We start from the raw sequence: 26495 nt of genomic DNA, 5'->3' as shown, positions 1-26495 counted from the left end.
TGTGTGTGTGTGTGTGTGTGTGTGTGTGTGTGTGTGTGTATGTTTAGGTGGGTGGTTGTACGTATGAACTGCATGAATGAATGGCTCAGTGGAATTCTGCCCAGGTGAGAGGCTCCACTATCGTCCATAATCTGATGGCTGATCTTAGAAAGCCAATGGCAGACTACAACCATATATACCACAAAAAAAAACTAAAAGAAAATCATAACAACTCTCTGAGGAATGTGTGCTCGCACTTATCTGTCATAACATCACGATGCTTCACTGTAAAGGGACAAAATGTTTTTTTTCTCACTAAGAAAAGGCTAAAGTGAAGGGAGAAGAAAGGTGATCTCTTTTTAAAATAATACAGTGCACAATAGCTGCAATCATCAGTTTCAGACAGCTACCACAAAATGAATGAAAATGAAAAGGCTGGGTAGCACGAGCAGTAAATGTCCTGTGTGCACATTCCTAAAATGTCCATGCTTCTATCTCCTGACAGACAGTACTTTAGGAAGTTGCTGGGGGATTCTGGGGCGGTATCCATATTTTTCCCAGAATTACTATTCTTTTCAGTGGTTTACTTTAATGTGACAGTGTCGCCATAGTTACTGCTGACTGACACTTTCCTGAACTATTACCTCCACCCTCCGCATTGCATAAGGCAAACACAAACAGAGCCTCTATCATGCCATCAAGGATATACATAATATACTTCCTTGTTTAACGAGGCTTGGCTCTGTGAAGATCCTTGCTGATCAAGATAACCAAATACTTTCCCATCTATTTACCTTATTATTTATTGATTTGTCCGTTTACAAGGGCAAGTCTCGACTTGAGCCGTGGGGGGAATTTAGAGAGACGGTTGTCGTCTCGGGCAGTTTTGACATTTCTTCAGTGAAATATCAGTGTGAGAAAGGCATGAGGAACAGGGATATGAATCTCACAACTCACGGCCCAACCCACAACCTCTCCCCGATGGAGGCCTCAGGCTGCGCTGGAGTATGGAGGGTTGTCCTTTACCTCTGAGAGATGTACATCATCGCCATGTGTAAGATAAATTCAGATCATGTACAAATTTGAATGTCTCAAGAATCTTGAATCTTTTTTGTTACTGTAAATATCTACCCTCTAATTGGTAATCATGGAGAAAGAAGTGAGAAGGACCAAGAAAAATATAGAGAGAAGGAGAGAGAGAGAGATCAAGAAAAAAAAACGACAGGGAAAGAAGAGAGTTTTCTGTCACCTAACCAGGCTCTCCTGCATACTAATTGCAGGCAGACAGAGCCTCAGAATGGACGCCATTGATAGACCAGCACAATGAAGAAGGCAGGCACAGAGGGAAACGGAGGAATCCCATTATTTCATTTTTCCTTGCAACCTTTTTTTCCCTATCGCTCTGTTTGTGCACTTGCTGTTGTCTTTGGGGGAGGGTGGAGGGGCGCTGGGGCACTGGTGTGGGGAGGGGAAGGGGAAGGGGGGGGGGGGGTGGTGAGGGGGCGAGAGGAAGTATAACAAAGCAGCCGTTGTTGTTGTGTCTGTTGTAGCTCTGCTGTGTCGGTCAGTCAGAGTGCTGTAGTTAAGGTCTGTTTCAGTCAGAGTGCTGTAGTTAAGGTCTGTTTCAGGCTGGTCAGTCAGGGCGCTGTAGTTAAGGTCTGTTTCAGGCTGGACAGTCAGATGCATGTCTTGGTTACCCCCTCACCCAGTGCACAACTCTCAGATACCACTTACTGCTTCCCTCTCCTCAGAGCTCGAGCACAGTTCTCTCATTCACTAAGAGAAGATGGCACCTTTACTAACATTTCCGTCCTTCTGATATTTTTTGATGCTTTCTTATTCAGAGTTTAGGAAACACTGATGTCACAGGATGTCCCCAAATGTAAGGAAAAAGTTCAGGCCAACACGTTCTGACGCAAACAATGGCTGACCTTCATGTTAGAATGTATTGTGATTGTTTCCCTGTCACTGATCAGAGTTCTGGAATGCATCAGCAGCCCTTGGCTGCGTTCCCGTTCCTCAGATGGGCCATGCCAAACTCTGCAGTGCACGTCACGTTTAATTGCTAAACGAGGGTCTCCAGTGAGACAATAGAGATCCATCAGTTAGCTCCCCTCCATCCCAAAATCTCTCTATCCCTCCATCCCTCATCTCTCTATCCCTCCATCCTAACCTCTCGGCTCCATAAATCACACGAAAGTTTGTCATCAACATTCAACTTGCTCTATTTCTGACACAGCATCTTTTCAAATCGGCATTATTTGTTTTCAAGGTCAGCGATAGTGAAAGCACAAGATGACTGGACAACACTCTACCAATAATCAGCCCTCCCTTAAAACTGATCCGACAACGCTTACCACAAAGAATAAAGAAAACAGTGACATGACCATACCCTTTATATGGCAGAGAGTACATCATTCTGCATTTAACAGATCATTTTAGCCATTGATAACCATTACCATGTGCTTCCTTGTGCATTTCCTTCCATCTCCCCATCCGTTGTGGGCACATTGCTCTGCAATGGATAGGCACAGAGGAACACAATAGGAAATTGTCCCATCCTAATTAACATCTGGGAGAGCGGGCAGTGAAAGGCTGTTTACCCTGTCTAGTGCCTGGGACAAATGACAGCTGACCGGAGAGAGAGAGACAGAGAGAGAGAGAGAGAGAGAGAGAGAGAGAGACAGAGAGAGAGAGAGAGAGAGAGAGGCTAGAGAGGGGGAGAGAGAGAGAAAGGAAGAGATGAGGAATCAGTTGCATTCTTGCCACTGGAAGTGCATCGTAGCTTGATGAAAATTAAAGCTCACCATCTGGATCATGACCATGTTTGGATAACTGCGCTTCTTTTTCTACCCAAGCTGCCACTCGCCCTCTGAATCAGGTCAGCCTGTCTTTTCTTTCTCTGTCGAGTAAAAACCACAGCTTCCACACCATCAGTTGTAGGCCTATCGTTTATCAAATAGTGTGTTTGATATGAACTTGTTCCACATATCTTAATTTTTTCACACACATTTGTATAATCATATTAGATATTTTTTTGTTCTTTTTTTGTTTGTTTTTTGTTGTTTTTCAATTCAGTGTGTTTGTCCTGTTTTATCTGTTGCTCAACAACTGCCAGTGTTACTCATATGAACCCGGACAGTTCTGTGACATTCCTGTTATGCAGGACGGTTATTTACCGACATATTTACTGACAAGCAGTCTGGTTTGTGAAGTGCATGTTTGCAGGGCAGTTGGTTGTACAGGATGAGGGTTGTTACGCCTTACAGTTCAGGGAGTATGCTGCCCCAGGGGAAAAAGCTGTTTTTTAAACCATTTTGGCTGTGATTCCTTTACATCTCTCTGATGCCATACATGTCATGCATAGTATGTTAAAAACAACGCTTTTCACCTCAAGCAAAAATATGTAGTCTTGTCAATGACCAGCGATGACCAGTTTTAACCAAGCATACGTTTACCAGACAAAATTCCACTTTATTGAAACATGAACCAGCAAGTGCACTGGTCATGGATTTTAAATTTGATCTGTATTTTGTCTAAACTGTTTTGCTATTAAGTCTAACTGCACTGTCTTCCAGAGGGAGGGTGTGCTCCCATTGTCATCATGGGCTGGGCAGCTGTCACGGTGTTGACTATCAGTTGTTTCACAGCAAACACAGTTCTATTTCACACAGATGACCAAGGTAAAAGTTCATATTTACATTTACAACTACATTGAATCTCTTCGCACACAAACTCCTCCAAACTATGATCATATTGACGGCTTTTAAAACATTAGAATCACAACCTCTGCTCCATGTTTAGCTACACTGACAATTACAAATGATTAAAATAGTCTTTTTCTTTCTAATCTTTTTCTCTTGACATCCAACCGGCTTGCGTGCACTGCATGAGAGCTTGCCATTTAATTGTATCCATGTAGCAGACACTTTTAGAGTTCAGGTTATGTGTATATGTTCTCCTCATATCTACTGCCTGACTCATGACTTTGATGTTGGTGGCCCCTAACTCGACCGGCTGAGCTAGCGGAGCACTTGTTGTACGAGCCTCGTTTTGTATGTAAATGTACATTTTTCGGCGTTTTCTTGCTTAGATTTTTTTTAAGTTACTGAGAAATAGACACTGTACTATTCGATAACACCGTTATTGTAACCAGCAATAATGGTTGATGTAACTTCGAGGCATCAGTCAGCCAACTTTCTAACATTAGCACGTTAGCCTATGTTAGATAGCCTAACCTTCTTTCAGCGTACCAACGTCACACGTTATCGCACACGCTATCTTAAAAGGCCGTGCAAAAACAAAGTTTTTTTTTAGATACCTTCACCCGGAAGATATCTCGCGCCAGACACCTGTCTTAACGAGAGATCAAGGATCCAGCTATCTAAGTTTTCGAACACAGCCAATATGTCCGACCTTGAAGCCCTTGTCCTCCTTAGGTGAGAAGAAGCTGCGCTACCTCATGGAGCCTCCCGTGTACGCCGAGGTCTCTGCCCCGCGTGGGGGGAACGCCACGTTGCCGTGCGTGCTGCAAAGCAAGCCCCCCCACTACCGAATCAAATGGGTGAAACTGCAGCCCCACCACCAGGGAGTGGAGAACATCGTGCTCATCACCAACGGCAACGCTCAAAAGAACTACGGAGCGCTGGGGCCCAGGGCCTCGCTGAGGGGGGCCCACCCTCTGGACGCCTCCCTCCGCATCACCAACCTGGAGCTGGAGGACAACGGAAGCTACCGCTGTGAGCTGATCAACGGGATCGAGGACGAACGAGTGGAGATCACTCTGAGTGTCCAAGGTAGGAGCTGTATTGTCCTTAGCAGTTTTGTTTTGGCTTACATATAATGCAGACTTAGCCCTGAAAGGAAAATAAATAAGCAACAGGTGTCATCCATATCAGAGGATGTCTGTTTAGAACACAGTCTATTTTCAGTCTGAATATTTGTGTTGGGTCACGTCCCTACCACAAAATCAGTATTTTGTTCAGCATCGCTGTGTTTCTGGCTATGACGTTTGCACTGGTTGCACTACTCCTGACAAGGTTGAACTAAGAGTGCTGTAGACTTATTTAATTCAAATGTCTCTAACTTCTGGGCGTGCAGTCACAGATAGAGACATGGCATTGCCCAGAATAGTGCCAGTGCCAGTGGCAGGAGACTGTGGCAGGATCGCACATTGCCTTCTTGTCTTTCCATTCACTACCATTGCGAGATCTCACTACCATTCGCCTGGGTGCAGGTGCAGGTGCAGGTGCCTTGCTTTGGTCTGTAAGATCTCCAACACTTAGTTCATCTGTCCATATATATGCAAGGAGGATCAGAGATAGTGGCAGGAGGGAGAGTGAGGTGAGAATAGTTCAGCAGTCCAATTACGGGCTTTTTCCCAAAGTTCTGTTGTTGATGATGATGATAAAAACACCTGTCTGGTGCCTGCTGCCGTTTTTTTTCCCCTAATGTGTCTAGTTCGTGTCTTGCATTGACTGATCCAGTCTGACTCACTTTAGGCTCTAGGAAAAGCACTGAATTTTAATGTTGGTCTGTTGATTGGTGTTGACTGAGCAAAACTTGACTACGACTTTCAGGAGTCGTTTTTCCATACCAGAGCAGACACGGTCGCTACAAGTTCACCTTCCCCCAGGCCAAGGCCGCGTGTACAGAACAGGACGCCATACTGGCCACATTCAAACAGCTTTACAAAGGTACACCACACTGGGCATACTTTAAATACTGCTGTGCAGTCTTGCATCAGGCACTATTCTATCAGTGACTGTCGGTGTCGAAGGAATTAGACAATTACAGAAAGCTACGCTATGATTCGAGCGAGCACTCATTGCATTCTCGCCTGAGGCAGCTTGGACTGACGGGCTGGACTGGTGCAACGCCGGCTGGCTGAGTGACGGGACCGTTCATTACCCGATCCTGCTGTCCCGCCCAGCTTGCGGAGGGGACCTCCTGCCAGGCATCCGGAGCTACGGCCCACGGCACAAGACCAAGGACCATTTCGACACTTTCTGCTTCACATCTGCCACATCAGGTGAGAGGGTTTGGTCATCTGGTTTGACAAGATTCCCACCAGTTTCACAAGTCTCTCTAGGGGTTGTAGGGGTCAAATATTTAAAATAGCCTTAGGTACATCAGACTTACGTTAGATGCTTTATATCAACATGTCGGCCATTTCACCTCAGGCAACATTCTAAAGTTGAAATGTACTCCTCTGAGATTCTCATATTCTGTTTAATCTACACACAAACATAATAATGATTTGATAAACTTGAGACTTAAAGGCATCAGTTTTGTTTGCCTTGAGTGCATTGATGGATCTGGAGGACCAGGGGAGCAATGGCTGTATTCAGGAAATGCCAGGAGTGGGTTTGCTGGTGGCCTAAAGAGGAGACAGACAAGGACCTCTGTTGTGGAAGCGAGGTCAATCTGTGGGAAACAGGAGTCCTGGAATGACATTAGGGCTCCCACCACATCCAACCAAAAATGGACAAATGGAAATGTCGTTTGGAAAATATGACTTGATTAGCCAAAGGGCAGATATTTGCCACATGTCTAGTATTTTGTATCACTGCGCAAAAGGACAAGTAACTATAAAGCAGCATAGCAAAGCAGATCGATAACATTATTGCAACAGATCAATAACATTATTGCAATCGCTTTCTTAAACTGAAAACTGGCAGTAAGCCTGAGAGGAAAATAATCTGATTATGTCCCTCACCAAATCCTACCCCTTCTCTCCTCCTTCTGTCCTCTCTTTTTCTCTCTCTCTCTCTCTCTCTCTCTCTCTCTCTCTCTCACTCTCTCTCTCTCCGCTGCCTAGGATCTGTCTTTTTCCTGGCGGGGCCCCTGAACTTTGCTGAGGCGGAGCGGGCGTGTCGGGGTGGCGCGGGGGAGTTGGCGCTGGTCGGGCAGCTGTACGCGGCGTGGCAATTCCAGGGCCTGGACCGCTGCGACGGGGGCTGGCTTCGGGACGGCAGCGTGCGCTTCCCCATCACGAACCCCAGGGGGCGCTGTGGAGGTCTGCCCGAGCCCGGGGTGCGCAGCTTTGGCTTCCCGAGCAAGACCCTGCGCCTCTACGGGGCCTACTGCTACAGATGACACCCGATGGAGAACTGACATAAATGCAGACAAAAACATTTCCTTCTAAAAACAAAGGAAATTAAATGTGTCTATTCTCAAAGGACATACACACTGACACACAGAATGTGTGGTATTAAATCCTGAAAGCCATTCTGCTCTGCACAAAGTCTTCAGGTGTGTTGTTTTCTTCTGTTCATAACATGCAACAGTTTGTCATAAATCTTGAAGGGTTTTTGTGCACTACGGGATGCCGCCTTGTCATTTTGTATTACAATGGTAAAATTATCCACCGACAAAACCCAATAGTCTTAAGTGATTAATGACATAAAGTGATTAATTGAATGAAGAGTGAACGTATAGTGTAGTAAAATGTCCAACCATAGTTTCTTTTTATTTCTGTACATGGTATTTTTAAGCCAACAAACTGGGCTTTTAAAAAATACCTCTGCTATTCCTGTTTAAAAAAATAATATATAGACTAATTAAAACAGCATTGTAAAAGAGAGAGTAAAACAATCCAATATATTAGGTGATAATGACTATTTCAGAGTGTTTGAATGCACTTTAATGCACTCAGTCAATAAAGTGCTGCTAATCCATTGAGCAGTTGCCCGTGTATTGTGTCGAGATCATTCATGTACGCCTGGGGAAGTCTTCCATCGGCCTTTTCTTTGTCGTACTGATTATACTAGTAAGTGTTTTGATATGCTTTCTTATTTCTTCTCAATGTAAACACGTCTTTTTTCTTTTTATATCACACCACTGTATGCTGGTTGTCGACTGTGATCTAATGTTCATGCAAATAGTCATTGAAATTGTGTTTCAAAAAGTGTTTCATTTTCAAATGATGCCTCAGAGATGAACATAACATAACGTTTTTTTTTTGACTAATACAGTTTATAAAACAAGAACATGATCCATATTGTTAGTAAAAGATGACTTCCTTTATTCAGTTATGAATTCCTGAAACAGGCTCGGTGCTGTACCATACCAAGTGTGGGTACCATAGACCAGATGGCCCCGTATGACTTGATTTTGTTTCAATGTCTCTAAAATTCACAGAGTTACAAGTAAAGGCATTATTAGAGCACAGCTCAAAATGACATTTTCATTAATATTTTCCGGCAATGGTGACAGCTAACTAAATATCAACCTTGGTCAAACTCTACAGATGACCTCTAACCTGTATACGCACAATACTTTTAAAATTAGCTATTAAAAATAAATGACCATGAAGAGAATGTATTACGTAATCAGAAAAGTGCTTAAAAATATTGGTTCTACATCTAAAGAGTGTAGTTAGTGTGTTAAGACCAATAATCATTCAACTCAGAAACAAGTAAGAAAGTTTCAAATTGAGTGTTAGATGTTTATTTTCTCTCGTTTTTCAGGTGAACTTAACCTTAAAAAAAAGGAATTTCAAAGCATTGCAGAACTAGGGGATAGTGGAAAAAAATACAGGTCTGTAATCATATTATCATTAATTGGCAAAGGACTGAGTGGTAAACAGGATTTAATACGTTAGGTGAAGCACAACAGGAAAATATGGTTTTAAAAGTCGTTAGCATGTGCCACAGTGTTTGAAAGAAACACCTCCATGTAAAAATTGAGTGCATTTTAAAGTTCATTTTTTCTCTTGAGAAGTTTTTAAAACCCATCTATGGACTTACCATTTAGATCATGAAAATAACAACAATAACAATAACAACAACAACAACAACAACAACACTACAGTGTCTTGGTTCTGCTGTCTCTGGCATGTTAGTCAGTGATAACTGATAATTACGTACAGCAGTTGAGCTGCCATTGGCAATAGCCTCTGACAGACCTGAATAACAGCACCAGATAGAGAGATGACGATTCGGTACAAATGTGCGGGCGAGGGGAACAAAACCAGGCTACAGAATGGAAACGGAAGTCTCCATTCTGTGCGGCATGAAAGGAAGACGTATGAAGGAGTTGTTAAGTTGCAGTCGGACCAGCTGAGACTGGGAGCTTGTGCTGTCTCAGCATGGCCCGACATTAGCACCGGTATGGCAGTTAAGAATAGGAAAACCAATTCTCCCAGACACGGGATAATTTAAACTGAGTGTTTGTGAGATGTTATGAAATGGTGTCGTCTATCAATAAGACATTTTGTGAGTGAAAAAATGAGCAAAAAGGGTGGTCGCTAACTGCTACGCTGTGACTGAGATCTTAGAATTACGAACATCTTTGTAATTCCGTGTCATGGAAATATACAGCATATAATCCTGTGATTTGTACATTGCTGGTGATGAAGAAGTAACATTTGTGCAGTTTTCAAGAATGCTAAAAATACGGAGACAGTGTGGGTTCTGCCTGTGGGATAGGAAAGGGTCTCTTGGGATGGATGATGATTAAGGATTATGGATTAACGGGGAAGTTCTGTTGGGTTTCTTTGAGGTTCTTAGAAGCTCCACTTGATGTCCCAAAACTGTGGCGAGGCCGTCGTTGTGTCCTCAACCTTCACCCCCTCACCCAGAGAGGTTGGCAGAGTGGCCGCTGATTGGGGCGAGACTGGAGAAAGAAAACCTCCATTCAGCTAGCTGACAGACTCGGGGCAAATTCAAAATGATTCTTGGCCAGTAGCAACACCTTCACACTGTACTTCTCACGTCACAACAACATCACTTCATGGTCTGATGAAAACATGCTGTTACAGGCACATCTAGTCACGCAAAAGTGAACAAATTGACAATGTTGTAGTATAATGAGCTGAAATGGATATCGATATCATCATCATCATCATCATCATCATCATCATTATTTATTCAGGGAGAATTCACTGAGCACAGGGCTCTTTTGCAGCAATGCCCTGATTGAGGGTACATAATACAGATGATCAATCAATAAACAAACCATAACAAAACAGACAAAATAAATAAACAAAACACATTATACAACTCAGAAATTAAGTATAAAAATATATATATACAGCAGAGAGGCCTAACAGCTGTTTGCCGGTGTGCAAAAACCAGAGGCCAAACTGCTGCGTGTGTAAAATCCAATTTGAATTTGTGGAAGTAGCGTTAGTCATACTCTACCTGACGTGCAGGTGATCCGAAGGTCCTCCCACTGGCCGTTAGGGAGGCATTTGATGATTGGGTTCTGCCTTTGGAGGTAGCCCTCCGCACAGTAATAGCGCACCTTGGCGTTGGTCTCGTAGCGCAGGCGCCGTTTGCCAAACATCTTTGCATTCAGGACAGTAGGGGGCTGTCCACAGAAGGCTAGGGCAGAGATGCATGCAGAAATGCACAAGATATAAGGAAATTCAGTGTACCTAAATACTATAGTCCATTTCCAGACCAACTGCGCAGTTTCCTGTTGTAGCTGTTGATGTTACAGCAACAATACTGCAAGGCTATGGACGTTCGTATGAGCAGAAAGCCTACATTTCTATAGTTGGTGTGTACTTGGGACATGTGATGGGCCTTGAGTAGGTTATATCATTGCTTTTATCATGCGAGTCTCCAACAAATTTGAGATGGAAAGAGTTTACCTTCACACTTAACTTTTACTCTCATGTGTAGGCATATGTTTGCCAAACAGAACCTTTGGTTATTATAAAATATTTTTAAACCCATCATGTTGTGATTAGTGTTGTGAGTGAATGTCTATCTCACAGTAGTAGATAAAGGAATGTCACTGATTTGAACACTGCGTGAATCATACCAGCATGCTGTTTGACTCAGCATACTTACAGATGCCCTTCTTGCAGGTGTAAGAGAGGTGGTAGTTGCAGGGCACGTCACTCCAGCGCCCGTCATCATGCCACACCATCACCACACAGTTCTCCCCAGACAGGAAGTAGCTGTCAGGCTGCCCACGGTACCAGTTCTCATAAAGCTTACAGAGAAAAAAACACATCAATAAGGAAAGAAAAGAAAAGAAAAGAAAGGAAAAGAAAAAAATGTATTCTTGTTTTTTCTTGCTTTAAGGGTAAACTAAAGCAGCAGGGTAGGTGAGGTAGCACAGATGAAGGGGTAAGTATGATTCTCACCAGGGGGTTTCCATCAGACCAGCGGAAATCTCCCTCAATTGTCCTGTCATTGAGTCCTGTCCATTGATACTCCCTGTACCTATCTGGAGACAGAAAGGGAGAGAAAGAGAGGGAGAGAGAGAGGGAGAGATGGAGAGAGAGAGAGAGAAAGAGAGTGAGAGGGGTCTAAGGATAGTAAACAATGAGGTTCCACTGGAATGCAAGATAGCTATCAAACCCCAAGTAGTCAAAACTAGTAGTAGCAAGTAGTGTTGGGGGGGGGGAAGGCAGACTAGGCCCCAACAGAATCAACTCACTGTTCAAAAGCAGAAATTAGGAAAGTATATCTTAGATATACTTAGAATGAATAGTGTTACAGTGATATACATAAAGCACCTTTTCTGGACACAGGTAATACAAGTTGAAGAAACCTCAACACTTCTATGGATAATATTTTACATTGTATTATATATGTTATGCTCTTCCAAAGAACTTGTTTTGCATGTGAAAGCAGAAAGCAGTTGTGTTGCAAATGGCGGCCATACAAATTTATCACAGGTCTGCTTTGACTCAACTCGCAGAACTGTTTATTATCGTCTCTTTACTAAATTCTGCAGTAATTAAAGTTATTAAAGTATCATATAATAATAAAATATGTGGTGTCTGGCCATATAAAACACTTCAATGGAAATCCAAAATAGAAGTCACATTACTTATCTTGGATCAACCTTCAGGGTTTGTTAGTATAACATTTAAAGGTCATAGTGTATCAAACCTGATGGCTTAATTCAAGACTGTAACGAAAATATAAAGCACCGTATGATTACTTTGTGACTGAGCGCAAACCCCTTACAAGGCTGCTTTTTCAGAAGTGAGTGTCGGTATACCGTTGATGAAATTCTGCTCCTCGGGGCTCATGGCTGACACCAGGTGGCCACCGCACATACGACAGTGCTGCTCTGCAACCTCCCAGCTTTGACGCTTGACAAAGTGCCTGTAGCAAAAGCTCTGAAACTTCTCCCAGCCAGGCTCACAATGCTCCATTTCTGGGATAGCCACCCGTACGTACAGTGAAAGAAATGACACACATGGACAGATGTATACACACGTAGTACAGTACGTACGACGACACACAAACAAATGACAGGACTGAAAAATAGTGAATAGCTATTTCATTGATACATTCTCTATTTCCTTTAATCTGCTTCCACATTGAATTAAAGGCATGCTGCCTACTGCAGAGGTTTGTAAATATTGTGGATTATGTCACATAAAGGAAATATATTTAAATGTACACATTTATAGTCTCTGTCTTCATTAATAACCTCTGTCTCCACATTGAATGAATGACATACTGCCTACTGCAGAGGTTTGTACATATTGTGGATTATGTCACATAAAGGAAATATATTTAAATGTACACATTTATAGTCTCTGTCTTCATTTATAACCTCTGTCTCTTAAGACATCTTGAATTCAATATCAGTACTCACCTATCTGACAGAAATCCCCTCCATAGGTTGGCAGGCAGAGACACTTGGTGTGGGATCCGCTGTCTACACACGTGCCACCATTGGCACAAGGGTTCTCCGAGCAGGCATCTGAATCATAAATACCTTCTTGAATTTACGAATTTACTGTGTTTTTCTTACATTGATAATGCGCTAAATTATATTTCTGCTGTTGTACGATCTTTTCATAATGATTTCATGCAGTCAAAACACAACCAAAGCGTGGGTAATTAGTTGGCCACAAGATGGCAGTATTTTATTTCTTTCAGAACTGGTAAGTCATTTCCTGGGCTGGATGTGAAGACAACACACTAAGCCACATATTCTTTCCCTTGTAAAAATACTGTACACAAAATACATTCAAAAAAACATCTCTTTGCTGTCACTTCAGCAGGTCCTGAAAAAAATGGCTTTTCAACATCCAGTGCATCGACTGTGTAAATTACCTTTACTGTTCACTCTTACACTCATATACATATGCAACGTTGTCAACAATAATCACACACAACAGACAGCTACAAAAATGTGCCCTTGTCTGAGAACTAAAGTTCTTTAATATTTCTTCAAGTATCTAACGCCTACTCCACTACGTTATGTCAATCTGAGGTCCTCTAAAGGGTTTAGGGGTTTCAGTGGTAACACATCAGGCATTCATAAATCTTTTTTTTTTTACGGAGAGGTAGAACCAACAGCCCTATCAAATCTACATCACCTTAGTGCAAAGTACATCACAAGTGCATCAATTAACCTGTAGCCATTTCTGGCAGTTAAACACAGTGACTTTCAGTTCTAAGCAGTAGCCATGAATGCTAAAATCATGCTTATGTCTTGCATTAGCATTTAGAGGACGGTAAAGATCAACTAAGGTCTGTGAAAGAGTTCCCAGCTAGCCATAAATGAGTCATCAGCGCAAGTATTACCGGGTGTTCATTCCAGCTGAGTTGCAAGCATCAAGATTAAGCATTAAGTCATGTGTCCCATTTGGGGAGCCGGGAGACCAAAAGTAATTGAGGAGGTTTGCTTGTGGCTGGGCTGTAGACTCAGTCTTTTCACAGGCTAGATCCAAGCTGTGTGCTGCCCCTATACAATGTGCTAGTACAAGTTTGATTCTGACATGGGCAGCTGTTAGCAGCCAGTGAGAAACAAGCGAGAGGCGAGAGTGCTTAGTCAGGAAGTGAGAAAAGAGTCAGGTGGTGGGTAAATCAGGCTGCAGCATTGAGACAGAGAAGGAGGTGCAGAGAAGGAGCGAAGAGAAAAGTGTTGCAGTGCATGGTGCAGAGGAGGTGAAGGAGGTGATCTCAGTACATGTGCACAAGGAGGAAAAACAAAATGGCGGACAGGGAGGTCACTTTGCAGGGTGTGGCTCGGACATTACCTGAGAGATTCCCCGTCCTTACGATCACTGCCCTTTGAGACGGCAGTGGTCGATGGATGGCAGGCTCAGTAGGCGGCGTCACTTCCTCCTCATCAACATCCTCTTCTTCTGAGGCGGCAGTTGTTGTCGTCAGGGCATCAAAGAGGTCCAGCTCCACTGGTGCCAATGTGGTAGAGGTGCTCTGATCCTCATCTAGTTCTATGGTGGTGACGACCAGAGGGGCTGTGGTGGTGGAGTCTGTCTCAGCCAATGAGTCCTGAGACGCCACTGTGGTGGAGGAGTCTGTCTCAGCCAATGAGTCCTGAGACGCCACTGTGGTGGAGGAGTCTGTCTCAGCCAATGAGTCCTGAGACTCCCCTGTGGTGGTGGAGTCTGTCTCAGCCAATGAGTCCTGAGACTCCCCTGTAGACACTTCTGTGGTGGTGGAGTCTGTCTCAGCCAATGAGTCCTGAGACTCCCCTGTGGTGGTGGAGTCTGTCTCAGCCAATGAGTCCTGAGACGCCCCTGTGGTGGTGGAGTCTGTCTCAGCCAATGAGTCCTGAGACGTCCCTGTGGTGGTGTCGCCACTGTACTCCAGGTCAGAGCGAGACTCCTGAGGAGCCGTGGAAGAGATGAGCGTCTCCCAACTTGGGGTCTGTGTCACACCGGGAAGCAGAGTGACCTCCACATCAGTGTGAGGTGTGTCTGTGGTGGTATCAGTCTTTGGTGTGTCAGTGGTGTTCAGAGCATCAAAAATGTCAGTGCCGCTGATGTCCTCGAGAAGGCCGGTGAAGTCCTCATCCTCACTTTCTGTGAGGTTCAAGGGAGTGGCAGCGGTGGCATTGGGTTGCAGGACGTGAGGGTATTCTGCAAGAACAGGTACGTCTGTAGACGACTGCCCAGATCCCTCGACCTGATCTTCCTCCGACTCGTGTCCATCTTCGTCACCACTTCCCTCATGGCGGAGAGTTGTCTCTAAGAAGTGTGGAGTGGTGGTGTACATGATGTCAGGAGTTATACCCAAGCCCTCCTGCTCCACTCGCTCTAGATCCTCTAAGGTCACACCTAAGGCTGACAGGGTGGTTCTCTCTGGTATATAGATATCCAGATTACGGGGCGTGCCAGATGCTACCTCCACCATCTGGCGAGAATCCTTTGGCGTGGCAGTTGTATAGGGCACAGGAGAGGTCAACAGGGTCACTGAAATGATGTCGTCATCATTATGGGCCCCCGAGCCTTCACCGGAACCTCCCTCTGTCACACCTGCTATGGTAGGTGTCAGGGTATGATCAAGGTCTCCATCAAGATCGGTTGGAAACGAAACTGACTCTTCTGATGTTCCACCTGCCTCCTGCTCCACCAAGTCTAGAGTGGTAGATGAATATGGAGATGGTGTACTAGACTGCTCCTGATCAAAGCCTACCAATTGACAATCAAACTAAAATCAGTAAATGGGAAAAGTGAGAGACCCATCACAGACATCAACACAAATAGTTGATAATGAATATTGCAAACACATGAATAGTTCATAATTCATGTTTTGGGGCTGGCTGGGATTCAACTATGGACTTACACAAACACTAATACCTAAGTATCCTCAGAGCGGTTCACAAATGATTTTCATTTTTTACAACTCATCACTTACCTGTTGTCACCTGAATATGGTCGGGAGAGGTGTGATAGTCTTCCGGGGTCAAGGTGAACAGCTCTGCCGACTCCGCTGAGGCGGTGGTGCCAGGTTCCTCTACCTCTGACTCTGCCTCCTCAGCATCTCCTGGAGAAGGGTACTCGGGCACCATCACCTCAGTGTCTTCTCCACCAGATCCCTCTGAGGGCGCGGGGAGTGTGGTGGCCTCCATGAGGGAGGGCTGGGTAGTTTGGGCAGTTTGGACAAGGTCCTCGTCGTCATGAGGAGAAACGTCCTCTTGAGCGCCACCTGCTGGTGCCTGTGTTTGATCGGTGTCTTCGGTTTCAGAAAGGTCATGAGACGTGGTTGGGTCAGTAGACGGAAGCTCTGTGTTGTTCTCCAAAAGGCTTGCAGTCATGTCCTCAAACCTCACTGCCTCTGAGCGGTCATATTCCCGGGTGGGATTAACCTGAGCTACAGTGGTGGACTCTGGCAGAATAACAATTTCATATCGAGTCTCGGGATCCTGATGACTTTTCACTGCAATATCAACCTGAGATTCGGATGGAGCAGTTGCTTCCAGGTTGGTCTCTGGCGTGGTCTGATAATCCTTAGCCTCTCCTGACTCTTCATACTCCAGTGTTGATACCATAGGTCTCACGGTTGTTTCTGGTACACTTGTGCCCCCTGTTTTGAAATCCACTAAAGACCCTTCCTCTTCTGAATTGGTTTCAGGCGTTGGCTGGTAATGTTTGGTGCTGGAGCCATATTCGTCTTGTTCGGTTGGTGGATACGTTGGATTTGTTTTTAGAAAGATTTTGGCATTCTCCTGGGAGTCACTCCCTGCTTGGGCAGGATTGCTGGTCTCCTTATATGTTTCAGGCGCAGATTCAAAATCAACAGGATTTGTTAGAATGTGCACTTCTTGCCACGGGTCATGAGTGGAGAAAGTCTCCACGTCGAAGGGCGCAGGCGTCGTGGGACTGAATGGATCTCCAGCAAGGGTACCCTCCTCAGGAGGCAGCGTGGTGGCAGGAACCTCCATCCCCCTTCCTAATCCCGGGAACTGTTTGCTGAGAACTGGAAAGGATTCAACAGCACCCTGGGCCTCATTCTCTGCTTGTTCCGTCACTTGGCTCAAGCTGAACTCCTCCAAGGGGTCCGACAGGGTGACGATGCCTTGGCTTAGATTCTCTGGCTCTGTGGCCAGGTACTCTCTTGGTGTTTCTGTTTGAGTGGTGCCCATGTTGCCTGTGAAGGAAGGTGTAAAGACATGGATAAATGCCATATTACATATTCAGTACATTTTCTATATATATTTTCTATATTGTTTTTCCAATGTTTGTAAAAGTATTTAATATGTTTATTGGTTATTGTGTATGTTTATTGTTTGCACCAATATACCATAGACAATTCCTGATAGGTGTAAACCTACTTGGCAATAAAAAAGTTTGTAAATCAGCAAAATGTGCCACTAAAAATCGACCTACCTCTGAAGCAGTACACCTCATGGTGCATGTGAGGCTCTGGGAATCCAGTTTGGTTGCTGTGGAGATACACAGTTTTGACTCCAGCTTCCGACCCACCGCAGCGTTCTCGTGGTGTCACAATGGGGTAGCGGACACTGCCATCTGCCAGCCATCCAGGATTGCAGTGGTTCAGGCCATCATTCCAGGCTGCGTAGAGTTGGCCAGTGGTGGCTAACTCTGCACCCTGCCTTTCACAGTAAGCCTTAGCCTCTGGCATGGTCAATTGCTGGGGTGTGGTCGGGTGGAAGACCTCCCCTTTGGAACAGAGACAGACGATGTTTAGTTTGCCAGATCATCTGCATTTACCGAAAATACTGGCTATTTTGATCCTATCTGGTTTAATGTCACATCTCAATTTAGCCTATTTTGGCACAGACAGGATACCTTGGATGTTCTCAACGTAGCAGTACACATCATAGAGTTCATCTGGGTCAAGCATTCCATAATTCCTGACTCCTGGCATTCCATCCATGTCCCCAAAGCAACCTTCCCGTGGCATTTGAATGGGATACCTGCGGAGCAATTTCACAAGAGATGCAAATTGGTCTGATTGGACTTTAGGTCAGGACAATGAATTGTCTTTACTGAACAAATATTAGCATGATAGAAAAACACCTTTTTTTCAGTCAGTCATTTGTCAGTCATTACAAAGCTGAAGGTTACATTAATTTGTGTAGTGACAAAGTACCGATTCATATTAATAGCGCACCTTTGAGGACTAAGCACATTATCTCGACATTGCTGTCATTATGCTCAGCCAGTACAGTAGAACCACAAAAACACAGATTAAATACTGGTATAGTGGCACTTGGCCTGGGGTCTTGTTACCTGACTGATCCGTCAGACAGCCAGCCTGCATCACACTGCTCATATCCACTGTTGTAGGCAGTCAGGAGCTGGTCTGGGGTGGCGATTTGGGCCCCAATGTCCTCACAGGCATCTCGTGCCTGATCAAAGGAGAAGGCGTAGCGACTGGAAGCATGGCGATAGTGAAACACAACACCTGCAAAGACACATTGTAAAAAATCAAAAGACATAGACCACACAAAATATATGTATGTCTATATGTATGTATGTATGTCTATATGTATGTCATATATATGATATAATAACAAATCTCTCAAGATAGAGACTAACTTCATTTTTGAATGGGCACCATGCCAAATAACTTTCCAAAGGGCAAAAACTACATTTTAGTATCCTTAAAACACATGAACATAAAACACAAACAAATAAATAAATAAATACTACGGTACACTACATGAAGCTGTATACAGTAAGCCTGTGAAATCTCAGTATAATAATCCTCTGACTCATCGTTGCAGATACAACTCACTGTCCTGAAGCCCCACTGACAATGCAGCACAAGCCCTGACTAATCCCAGCTTCACACACTACCAAGTAAGATTACCTTTGACCTTGATCTGAACAAGGTCGTGGGCGTCCTCCAGGCCCTGCTGGACCTCGCAGCGGTAGAAGCCTGTGTCGTTGTGTCGTAGGTCATTGAGTTCCAGGGTGAGATCAGCCGGGGACGAAGCGTAGTTCAGCAGAGAGGCCCGGCCTTTGTAGGCCTCACTGACCTTCACCCGGTCTCCGCGGGCAACCAGGATCTCTGTCTCTTTCTCTGAGGACAAAATGCTCCACTTCACCCGCGGAACGGTGAGGACAGCATGGCGACCCACAGTAGAAGCAGTTGGGGGTGGCTGGGACAATGACACTAGGCAGGGGAGCTTGAGAGATCCACCCAAAATGGCAGAGACTGGAGGGGATTTAATTATGATCACCTGTAGTAGTCTCGCATCATCTGTTCGACACAGAAAGGAGACAAAAGACAAAATTAATCTGCGTTACCCAGTGTCTTGGTACCTGTTGGACTGATATGTACTCTAAGCAGTGCCTGCTACTGAAAGCTGGAAGTCATTTGATGTCTAGCCGAGTTTTACTGCTGCCGTGTAACTGCCTAACTCACTGTTTCACAGTAGGTGAAGAGGAACTTCTGTTATCCCCTCGGGCAAAAGAGCTTAACTTTCACAAGTGCTATAAAGGCAAGTCTAAAGGGCACCTTACTGCCTTTAATTATTTCCTGAGCGTCAGATGGAAAGGGTGACCCACCTGAGGCGGTGCTGCCAATGCTGGAGAGCGGTGCGATGAGTAGACAGATGGTACACAGTAGTCGAGACAGGAACATTTCTAATCTGTGATGAACCAAGACACAAAGAGGAAAATGCAAGTCACTGTTTATATGACTGATCTGGGATGGAAAAGGACACTCAGCAGGTCATTTACACTTGCACATAGAAGAGCAAGTTTTGAAAAAAAAGAGGCAAGAACCGGAAAAAGGACAGAGGACAAGAGAGAAAGAGAGAGAGGGAGGGAGAGAGAAGGGGAGAGAGAGAGAGAGAGAGGAGAGAGAGAGAGGGAGAGAGAGGGGGAGAGAGGGAGAGAGGGAGGGAGGGAGAGAGAGAGGAGAGAGAGAGAGAGGGAGGGAGGGAGAGAGAGATGGACAGAGAGAGAGAGATTCAACCACCCCCAAAAAGATTCAGAAAACATATGTGACTACACTGTCATTCATCAAAATCAGAGTGAATTACAAGGCGGAGGTCCGTGGCACTGTTCCTCTGACCACTGCAGATGACTGAAGCGGAGGTGATGGAGACATGTAGCGTTGGGTTACCTTCAGGAAATTACAGGGTTTCACAGACATGGTTAGTGCCCACTGCGAGATGCGATGTGAGATCCTCAATTTTAACCATGCCTCACTGTGCGTAGGGATTACACCAGTTCATGCCTTGAAAGAGACTGTGTGTGTGTGTGTGTGTGTGTGTGTGTTTGTGTGTGTGTGTGTGTGTGTCTGTGTGTGTGTGTGTGTGTGTGTGTGTGTGTGTGTGTGTGTGTGTGTGTGTGTGTGTGTGTGTGTGTGTGTGTGTGTGTGTGTGTGTGTGTGTGTGTGTGTGTGTCTGTGTTTTAGGGTGTTACACGAGAATGTGTGTGTGTGTCCTCTGTCTTGATCCAGCTGGCTTGGGTGAAGTTTTCCAAGTTCAGTTGTGTGAGCAGAATGTTGATAGATCCCTCGCGCCATATAGCTAACAATCCAAACCTTCTTTGCCCTCCCCCCCCCAAAAGAGTAATGTGTGCCTCAGTACATCTGTCTCTCAACACCCCCTTCTCTTCTCCACGCATCAGGGCACCCACATGGCTTTCCAACTGACAAGACAAGACAAGACAACAGCGCTCTGAGAAAGTGCTCAGTATTTTTGAGGGTGAGAGAGCAGGAAAAGAGGACCCCCGCTGGATCAGTTGGGATGCTATTGGTGCGAGTAAAATGAAGTGCCTAGTCATGCTGGAGGCAGAGAACACTGGGAGACCGTTGCCAAGGACACCTGCTGAGTGAGTTAGATCGGTTTGATTTCTCCAGCAACCACCACGCACTGTGATCATTAATGGGTGCTAACAACATGGTTTTTACAGTGTGGTTCAAATCAAGCTCATCTTTTAATAGTTTCGGGGTCATTAAACGATATAAGTTTAAGAGGCCCATTTCATCATTAGATTATAAAAGCCCTCTGAGTCAAAGCCTACCCCTTCTAAGTCAAATTGAAACTTAAAACCCGTTTTATTGTTTTCTGACGGCCAACTGAATCGAAAGCAAAGCAGCCACTGGAGCAGCTGAGGGGAAACACAGAAGGCTTTGTGCTGAGTGGTGACTCACTGTAAAACTGTAACACTGACTAAACTGTAAATTAGTGCATTAATCTTCCCGTTGCCACTGAAACACATTTGGCACCAGCTGCTGCTCTTAATCCGAATGAGCTGGAATACTAATATAGACAGTATAGGTCATCGTGTAGTAAATGGATGAAATAAAACCAAACCTAACCCTGAAGATTAAAACATGGCTATGCAAGACAAAAGAACAGAAAATTATAGAGCAAGCAGTGTATGTGATAAAAAGAACATTCTAGAAACAATGTCACACACACAGTGTGCAAATCTGCCAATATGTTTCATTTGGCTGCAAATCACTGGGTGTTGGTTTGCGGGCACGGGCACGGGCATCCTCTGGACTGTGCAGCGGGATTCAAGCACGGCATTCTGGGCCACTTTCAAAAGGAAATTAGAGAGCCTCTTGTGATTCATGGTGGCAGACTCCATAATGTCTCAGACCTTTAAAAAAGGAAAAGAAGACAGGGGGGAAAAAAGAGCTGAGCTGAGAGAGAACCCAGCATGGTTGAAGCAAACCAGTAATCAAGCTGCCAGCCCTCCCAGTCTGCCCTCTTCTCTAACTTCATTAAAAAAAAAAAAAACCTAAAAAACTTACGCACACACACACATCCTGCTTCCCTGCCTCGATTATGTGCACAAGATGTAGGGACAGTATCTGATCACTTTGGCACGTGTTGCCTTAAGGTGAACCGGCACTGGAAGAGAAAGAATTGTGTCCCGCCGGCCGTGAGCGGCCAACAGCCACGACCACATTTCCACAGGGCCGAGAGGGAAAAGGGGGAGCTGGGAAAGACAAGGCAGCTCCAGAAAAACCTCAGAAGTGCTTAGGCAGGCAACATCACAAGGGCCTCGGTGTCTGGAATACCAAATGACTTCACCTTGAGAAATCGCAGTGAAGGAAGTCCGACCTCGCCGATGCCAGGGAGAGGTCATTTAAGGCTGACTGAGTGGCGGACGGGTGAAATGGGGGAAGGGAATGGAGCCAGCGTGCCACGACACCGCCCATCCCCCCTCTTCCTCTTCCTCTTCTCCTCCTCCTCCTCCTTCTTCTTCTTCCATGCAGTCTCCCTGAGAATTGAGCTCTAAGTCCAACTCATTCACCATTCTGGTAATACCTTTTTGATCAGTACAATGAGACATCCAAAAAACCTCTTTTCATCCAGGCTGCTTAGAAGAGAAGATTACGAAAAGAACACACACACTGATTTGCTCGTGCTCTCTTTGCCACTTTCTCTCCCTCTCACACACTCAAACACACACACTCACACACAGCAGGCTAATTTCTCCCCTTACTCTTTTCTCCCCTCCTTTTCTCTTCTCTGGTCCTCACTGGACCTGGATGTGGCAGCCACCATCTTACAGAACCCCCCCCCCCCCTTCTCTCTCTCTCTCTCTCTCTCTCTCTCTCTCTCTCTCTCTACTGGGAGCCTCCTACCCCCTCCCTTCCAAGTGTTGTCTCCCCTAACCTCAAATGACTCAGTCTGCTCATTTCCAAGGGTAACCGGTAGCCCTTTACAAGCACAAGTAGACAGGAAATCGAGTTTGTGTGTGTGTTTGAATGGGTGTGTGTGTGTGTGTGTGTGTGTGTGTGTGTGTGTGTGTGTGTGTGTGTGTGTGTGTGTGTGTGTGTGTGCGTGAGAGTGTCCGTGAGAGAGAGAGAGAGAGAGAGAGAGAGAGAGAGAGAGAGTGTGAGTGTGAGTGTGAGTGTGAGTGTGTGTGAGTGTATAAGGCAGTAAAAGGGGAAGAGAGGGGGGTGTTGCTATGGGGAGCGAAAGCAGGGAGGCAGCTGACCGGCTCTGAAGGGGACACCAACCAAGATTAGAGTGAATCAGCACTCCCACGTGCGGCAGGCCAGCACTCGGAAGCTCCTGGGCCCTGGAGAATGACGTGAGCCCTCGCGCTTCTGGCTCTTTAGAAGAGAGCGCACTGGGGTGGGGGTGGGGGGTGGGGGGGTGGGGGCGGGGGTGGGGGGGTACTGCCTATTTGCAGGCTCGGCTACAGGGCTGATTAGGCAAAAACAAAAGAAAAAAAATCACTGTGCTGCTGCTGAGCTCCTTAAAGCGCTTAGGCTAGCTGTATCTGAGCAAATTGTGGAAACCCATGTCTTCTGTGGACCTTGGCCTTTAAAGCTCCACATGTAAACACAGTCATTACAGTAAACACCCTCGTGTTTTGTGTTTATTAGCATTTTTTTGCTCTGTCAGTTCATGAAGCTGAACACATGCTGGGGGGGTACTTCCCAGGCATGACTGGTTGAGGACCTAACTAACATTTTGGCAAATACAGCGCCAGAAATGATGAGGTCTCCAAGCCTGCTCGCATCGCGCACCACATCTGTACACTTCCTACAGCTGGAACACTTAAGGGCGCGATACAGTGTGATGTTTGCCCTGGTTTTAGTCAAACATACATGACAGACGATGCCCATGCGAGGCTCTGCATTCTCAGCCATGGCTCTACATTCCACGTGACCCAAATATCCTCCCCCCCCCCCCCCCCCTCCCCTCCATTAAAATGGTGCAAACATCACAAAGGCAGAAATGGCCCATGTGTTGTCGCAATAAAAAGTCTCCTTTTTTAATGTGAAACAACTTCATCCAGTTGACAGTAATTTTCTCTGTGGGCTGAGACAGACACAAAGTCCTGGGTACCATATATGTTAACATGATTAAGGGGCTTGTCAGAGTCTGTCTGAAATTAGGTCAGTCCTACAGCCTCCTGTGCCCACGTGTGCCCGCGTGTGGGCTTGAGCATCTGTGTTCACCACACTACATTGAAATGGTCTGCCACTCATCTGGAAAAAAGCATGAATGCATAAATGACGATAATACACAATTCTTATTGCTTTGTAATGTTTCACATACAAAGCCAATAGATGGAATCATATCGTATGCACGCCTTGCCATTTTATCTAAATAAAGGGCATGAAAAGAGGCAGGGAATGTAATGTAATGGGAATATTACATTGGCTGTGATGATGCCTATGGCTATGAGGTCTATGGTAACAGTGTCTATAATAAAGAGGCACTGGACCGTGAGTGCATGGCAAAGACGGCAGAAGACTGCAGACACTGAAAGGTATCACCAAATTACCAGTCAGAATGTATTGTTAATTACCTTGCAAATTGGTAGGGTCCCATTTTCAGTTTTTCTTTTATAGTTTGACCCCCCCCCCCCCCCCCCCCGCACACACACACGCACAGAAAAAGATACTCCGATAGCAGATACTAATGACACAGATACCAACTGGGTTGAGAAATCATTAGAAAAGTAATCTTATATCATTTAAACAATAATTTATGATTTCAAAGTTTAAAAGGCCACTAAGCTAATCTCCTGCCAAAAGACAAAACTTCTATCCTTGATGAGAGGGGCCATCCTCCATGCTTAGAAAGTCTACTTGAGTGGACACAATAGAAATGCCAAATATATGTTCTTATTAACAAATTAGTGAACATGTTGTTCGTTATAATAATTGTTAGGACTGTGCCTACAGTGTAAAGAACCCAAAATAGGTTGTGTGTATGGTAAAAAGGCAACAATACATTAAACCCAAACCTCTGCTATTGCAAATGAAAATGTATAAATAGCACAATGGCACATGCGTTGGGGCTCATCACATTGCTATTGCTACATGAGATTGCGTGAAAGGGAAATCCCTTCACTTTTCTCAAGGAGCTCAAATAAAAGATGAATCTGAGTAAGGCATTGGAGGAAAACCAGAATACTGCATGAAAAAGAAAACATTTTCCCAACTTCCATTAGTTTTTATCCAGTGGAACTGACCAACAATTAAAAAATGTGAGGTTGCGTGTGCCAATAGGTGGACCGGACTTTAGTGGTCCAGCTACAGTAATAATGCTGATTACACATTACAATTAAATTAATCGTTTTAATGAACTCTGTCTATGCCCAATGTCATCAGAGCAGTTCTTGAAGCTAATGGTGCTTCATTCAGTCTATTTAAAAAGGAAAAAGATAAAGTGCGTTTTACATACCGGTGTCGTGAAAGTCTGTATCCTCTCTTGCACGTATTTTAGTTGATGAAGCTTCTCCAGGTAGATCTTCTGTATTAACCCAGGGGCTTAAAGTAGAGCAATGATGTCATAGATCATTTAGTCGAACACACATATAGGAAAAGAAAGGTGGGTAATAGTAGTACGCTCCGTCCGCCAGCGAAGGAGGTAGAGAAAGAGATTGAGATGGAGAGGTGGCCGAAATTACGTAGGAAAAACGCCTGAACAGCCCACTTTCGGGCTACGACAAACGCACTCTTATTTGTCCCTTGGATGATGCGGGAGGGAAGTGGGACGGGTGGGAACTGAGGAAAATGTTTACAAGACACGCTGATTCCCGTTTTTAAACCCGGATCATCTTAAAAGGTGCTGTGAATCACTGCGGTAACGAGGTGGCTCGGATAGGCTACTTACTGGGTTACACTTCTGCGTTCTGGGAAATTGTCCTGAGTTGGGTTTACGACGGAACAAGAGAACTTGGGGTTTGGGAGAGCCTACCGCATCGTTGCAGACTGGCATGCACGCTGCTGATGCTGCCTCAGTCCTGCACCTGCAGCCGTTAGTCAGAGACGCATCTCAGTCGGCTAAGGGCTAGGGGAGGAAAGCTTGCCGCGTCAAACTGCAGCAATTCCTCCGGTTACCCTCGGAAATGGGTCTTACTCCAGAATTATTTTGTGTTCTTTTACATCGGTCAACTTTTCTTGAAAAAATAGACATGGCATCAGCCTGGTTTCACTCTAGACTATTTTCGAAAGCCCATTTTAAAGGCCCAGAAAGGAATGGCAGGTTTCCTTTGATATAATTTAATATGAAAATGTGTGCCACCTCAAGGTGATAATGTACACATATAGGATAATAGCCTGTCCTGTTTATGGTTAGACACATATTAGTCTGGTGACCATTTTATACAACCAAATAAATCCACAGCATATGTAGACATGACACAAAGAGTGATCTGAGTTCATAAAATATTTGTTCTGGGTGTAGTTACTTGTTGGAATGTTAACATTTCTGGGTAATCTTATGTTATGCAGTAGGGAAGTAACAATGCATGGTAATTACATTCAATCTCTAATCTACTTTTCTAGATGTAACAGTTACAGTGGCTTGCAAAAATGCATCACCATTTTCTGGTTAACAAAAGACACTTGCATATATCAGTATTATAAGACTTATGCTGTAGTATTTATAGTTTCTTAAGCCTAAATAAATTAGTTAAATGTAGTACCACAGATTCTCAGTCGGATTTTGGGCTTAGCCATTCTAGAACATTCACTTTACTGGTTTTGAACCACTCTGGTGTTGCTTCTTGCTTTAGCCATGTGCCTTGGGTAATTGTCCTACTGGTAGGTAATCCTTCTTCCAAGCCTTAGTTCTAGAACAGACTGTGTAGAACAGAACAGATATTGTGTATAATTAATTTCCATTCATTCTGCCTTCACCTTTAAAAGGTTTCCCTGTTCCTGTAGACGAGAAATATCCCAACAGTATGATGCTACCAGTGCCAGTGTTTATGATTGGGATGGTGTTTCTTGAGGCATTGGCAGTGTTAGATTTACGCCTCATGTAACACTTTGCGGAACGTCCAAAAACTCTATTTTGCTCTAATATGACCAAAAAAACAACCCCCATATCATAAGCAATGTCCATACATGCTTTAATGTGGATCTTCTAAA

The 26495-nt window shown here is 44.7% G+C and overlaps 2 protein-coding genes across 2 annotated transcripts; one reads left to right on the top strand and one right to left on the bottom strand.

The window, feature by feature from the left end:
- The first annotated feature begins 2521 nt into the window (after positions 1-2521).
- hapln2 (hyaluronan and proteoglycan link protein 2) lies at positions 2522-7662 on the top strand. The gene is made up of 6 exons (XM_031575935.2): positions 2522-2860; positions 3558-3662; positions 4419-4775; positions 5559-5675; positions 5828-6010; positions 6800-7662. Exons 2-6 carry the CDS (start codon positions 3584-3586, stop codon positions 7075-7077), a joined length of 1014 nt encoding a protein of 337 aa, XP_031431795.1. The 5' UTR covers positions 2522-2860; positions 3558-3583; the 3' UTR covers positions 7078-7662.
- A 319-nt stretch (positions 7663-7981) lies between these two features.
- On the bottom strand, positions 7982-26040 carry bcan (brevican). Its single transcript, XM_031575933.2, has 14 exons — positions 24802-26040; positions 19193-19275; positions 18492-18884; positions 17909-18083; positions 17465-17592; positions 17042-17335; positions 15570-16802; positions 13946-15343; positions 12553-12660; positions 11947-12105; positions 11081-11163; positions 10782-10926; positions 10125-10307; positions 7982-9597 (listed from the first exon to the last, which is right to left on the bottom strand). Exons 2-14 carry the CDS (start codon positions 19266-19268, stop codon positions 9488-9490), a joined length of 4485 nt encoding a protein of 1494 aa, XP_031431793.1. The 5' UTR covers positions 19269-19275; positions 24802-26040; the 3' UTR covers positions 7982-9487.
- Between the last annotated feature and the right edge of the window lie 455 nt (positions 26041-26495).

This window comes from Clupea harengus, chromosome 11 (assembly GCF_900700415.2).
Source record: "Clupea harengus chromosome 11, Ch_v2.0.2, whole genome shotgun sequence".
NCBI lineage: Eukaryota > Metazoa > Chordata > Actinopteri > Clupeiformes > Clupeidae > Clupea > Clupea harengus.
Note: the sequence above shows the minus strand (reverse complement) of the source record. Positions and strands in the feature narration are given on the sequence as shown.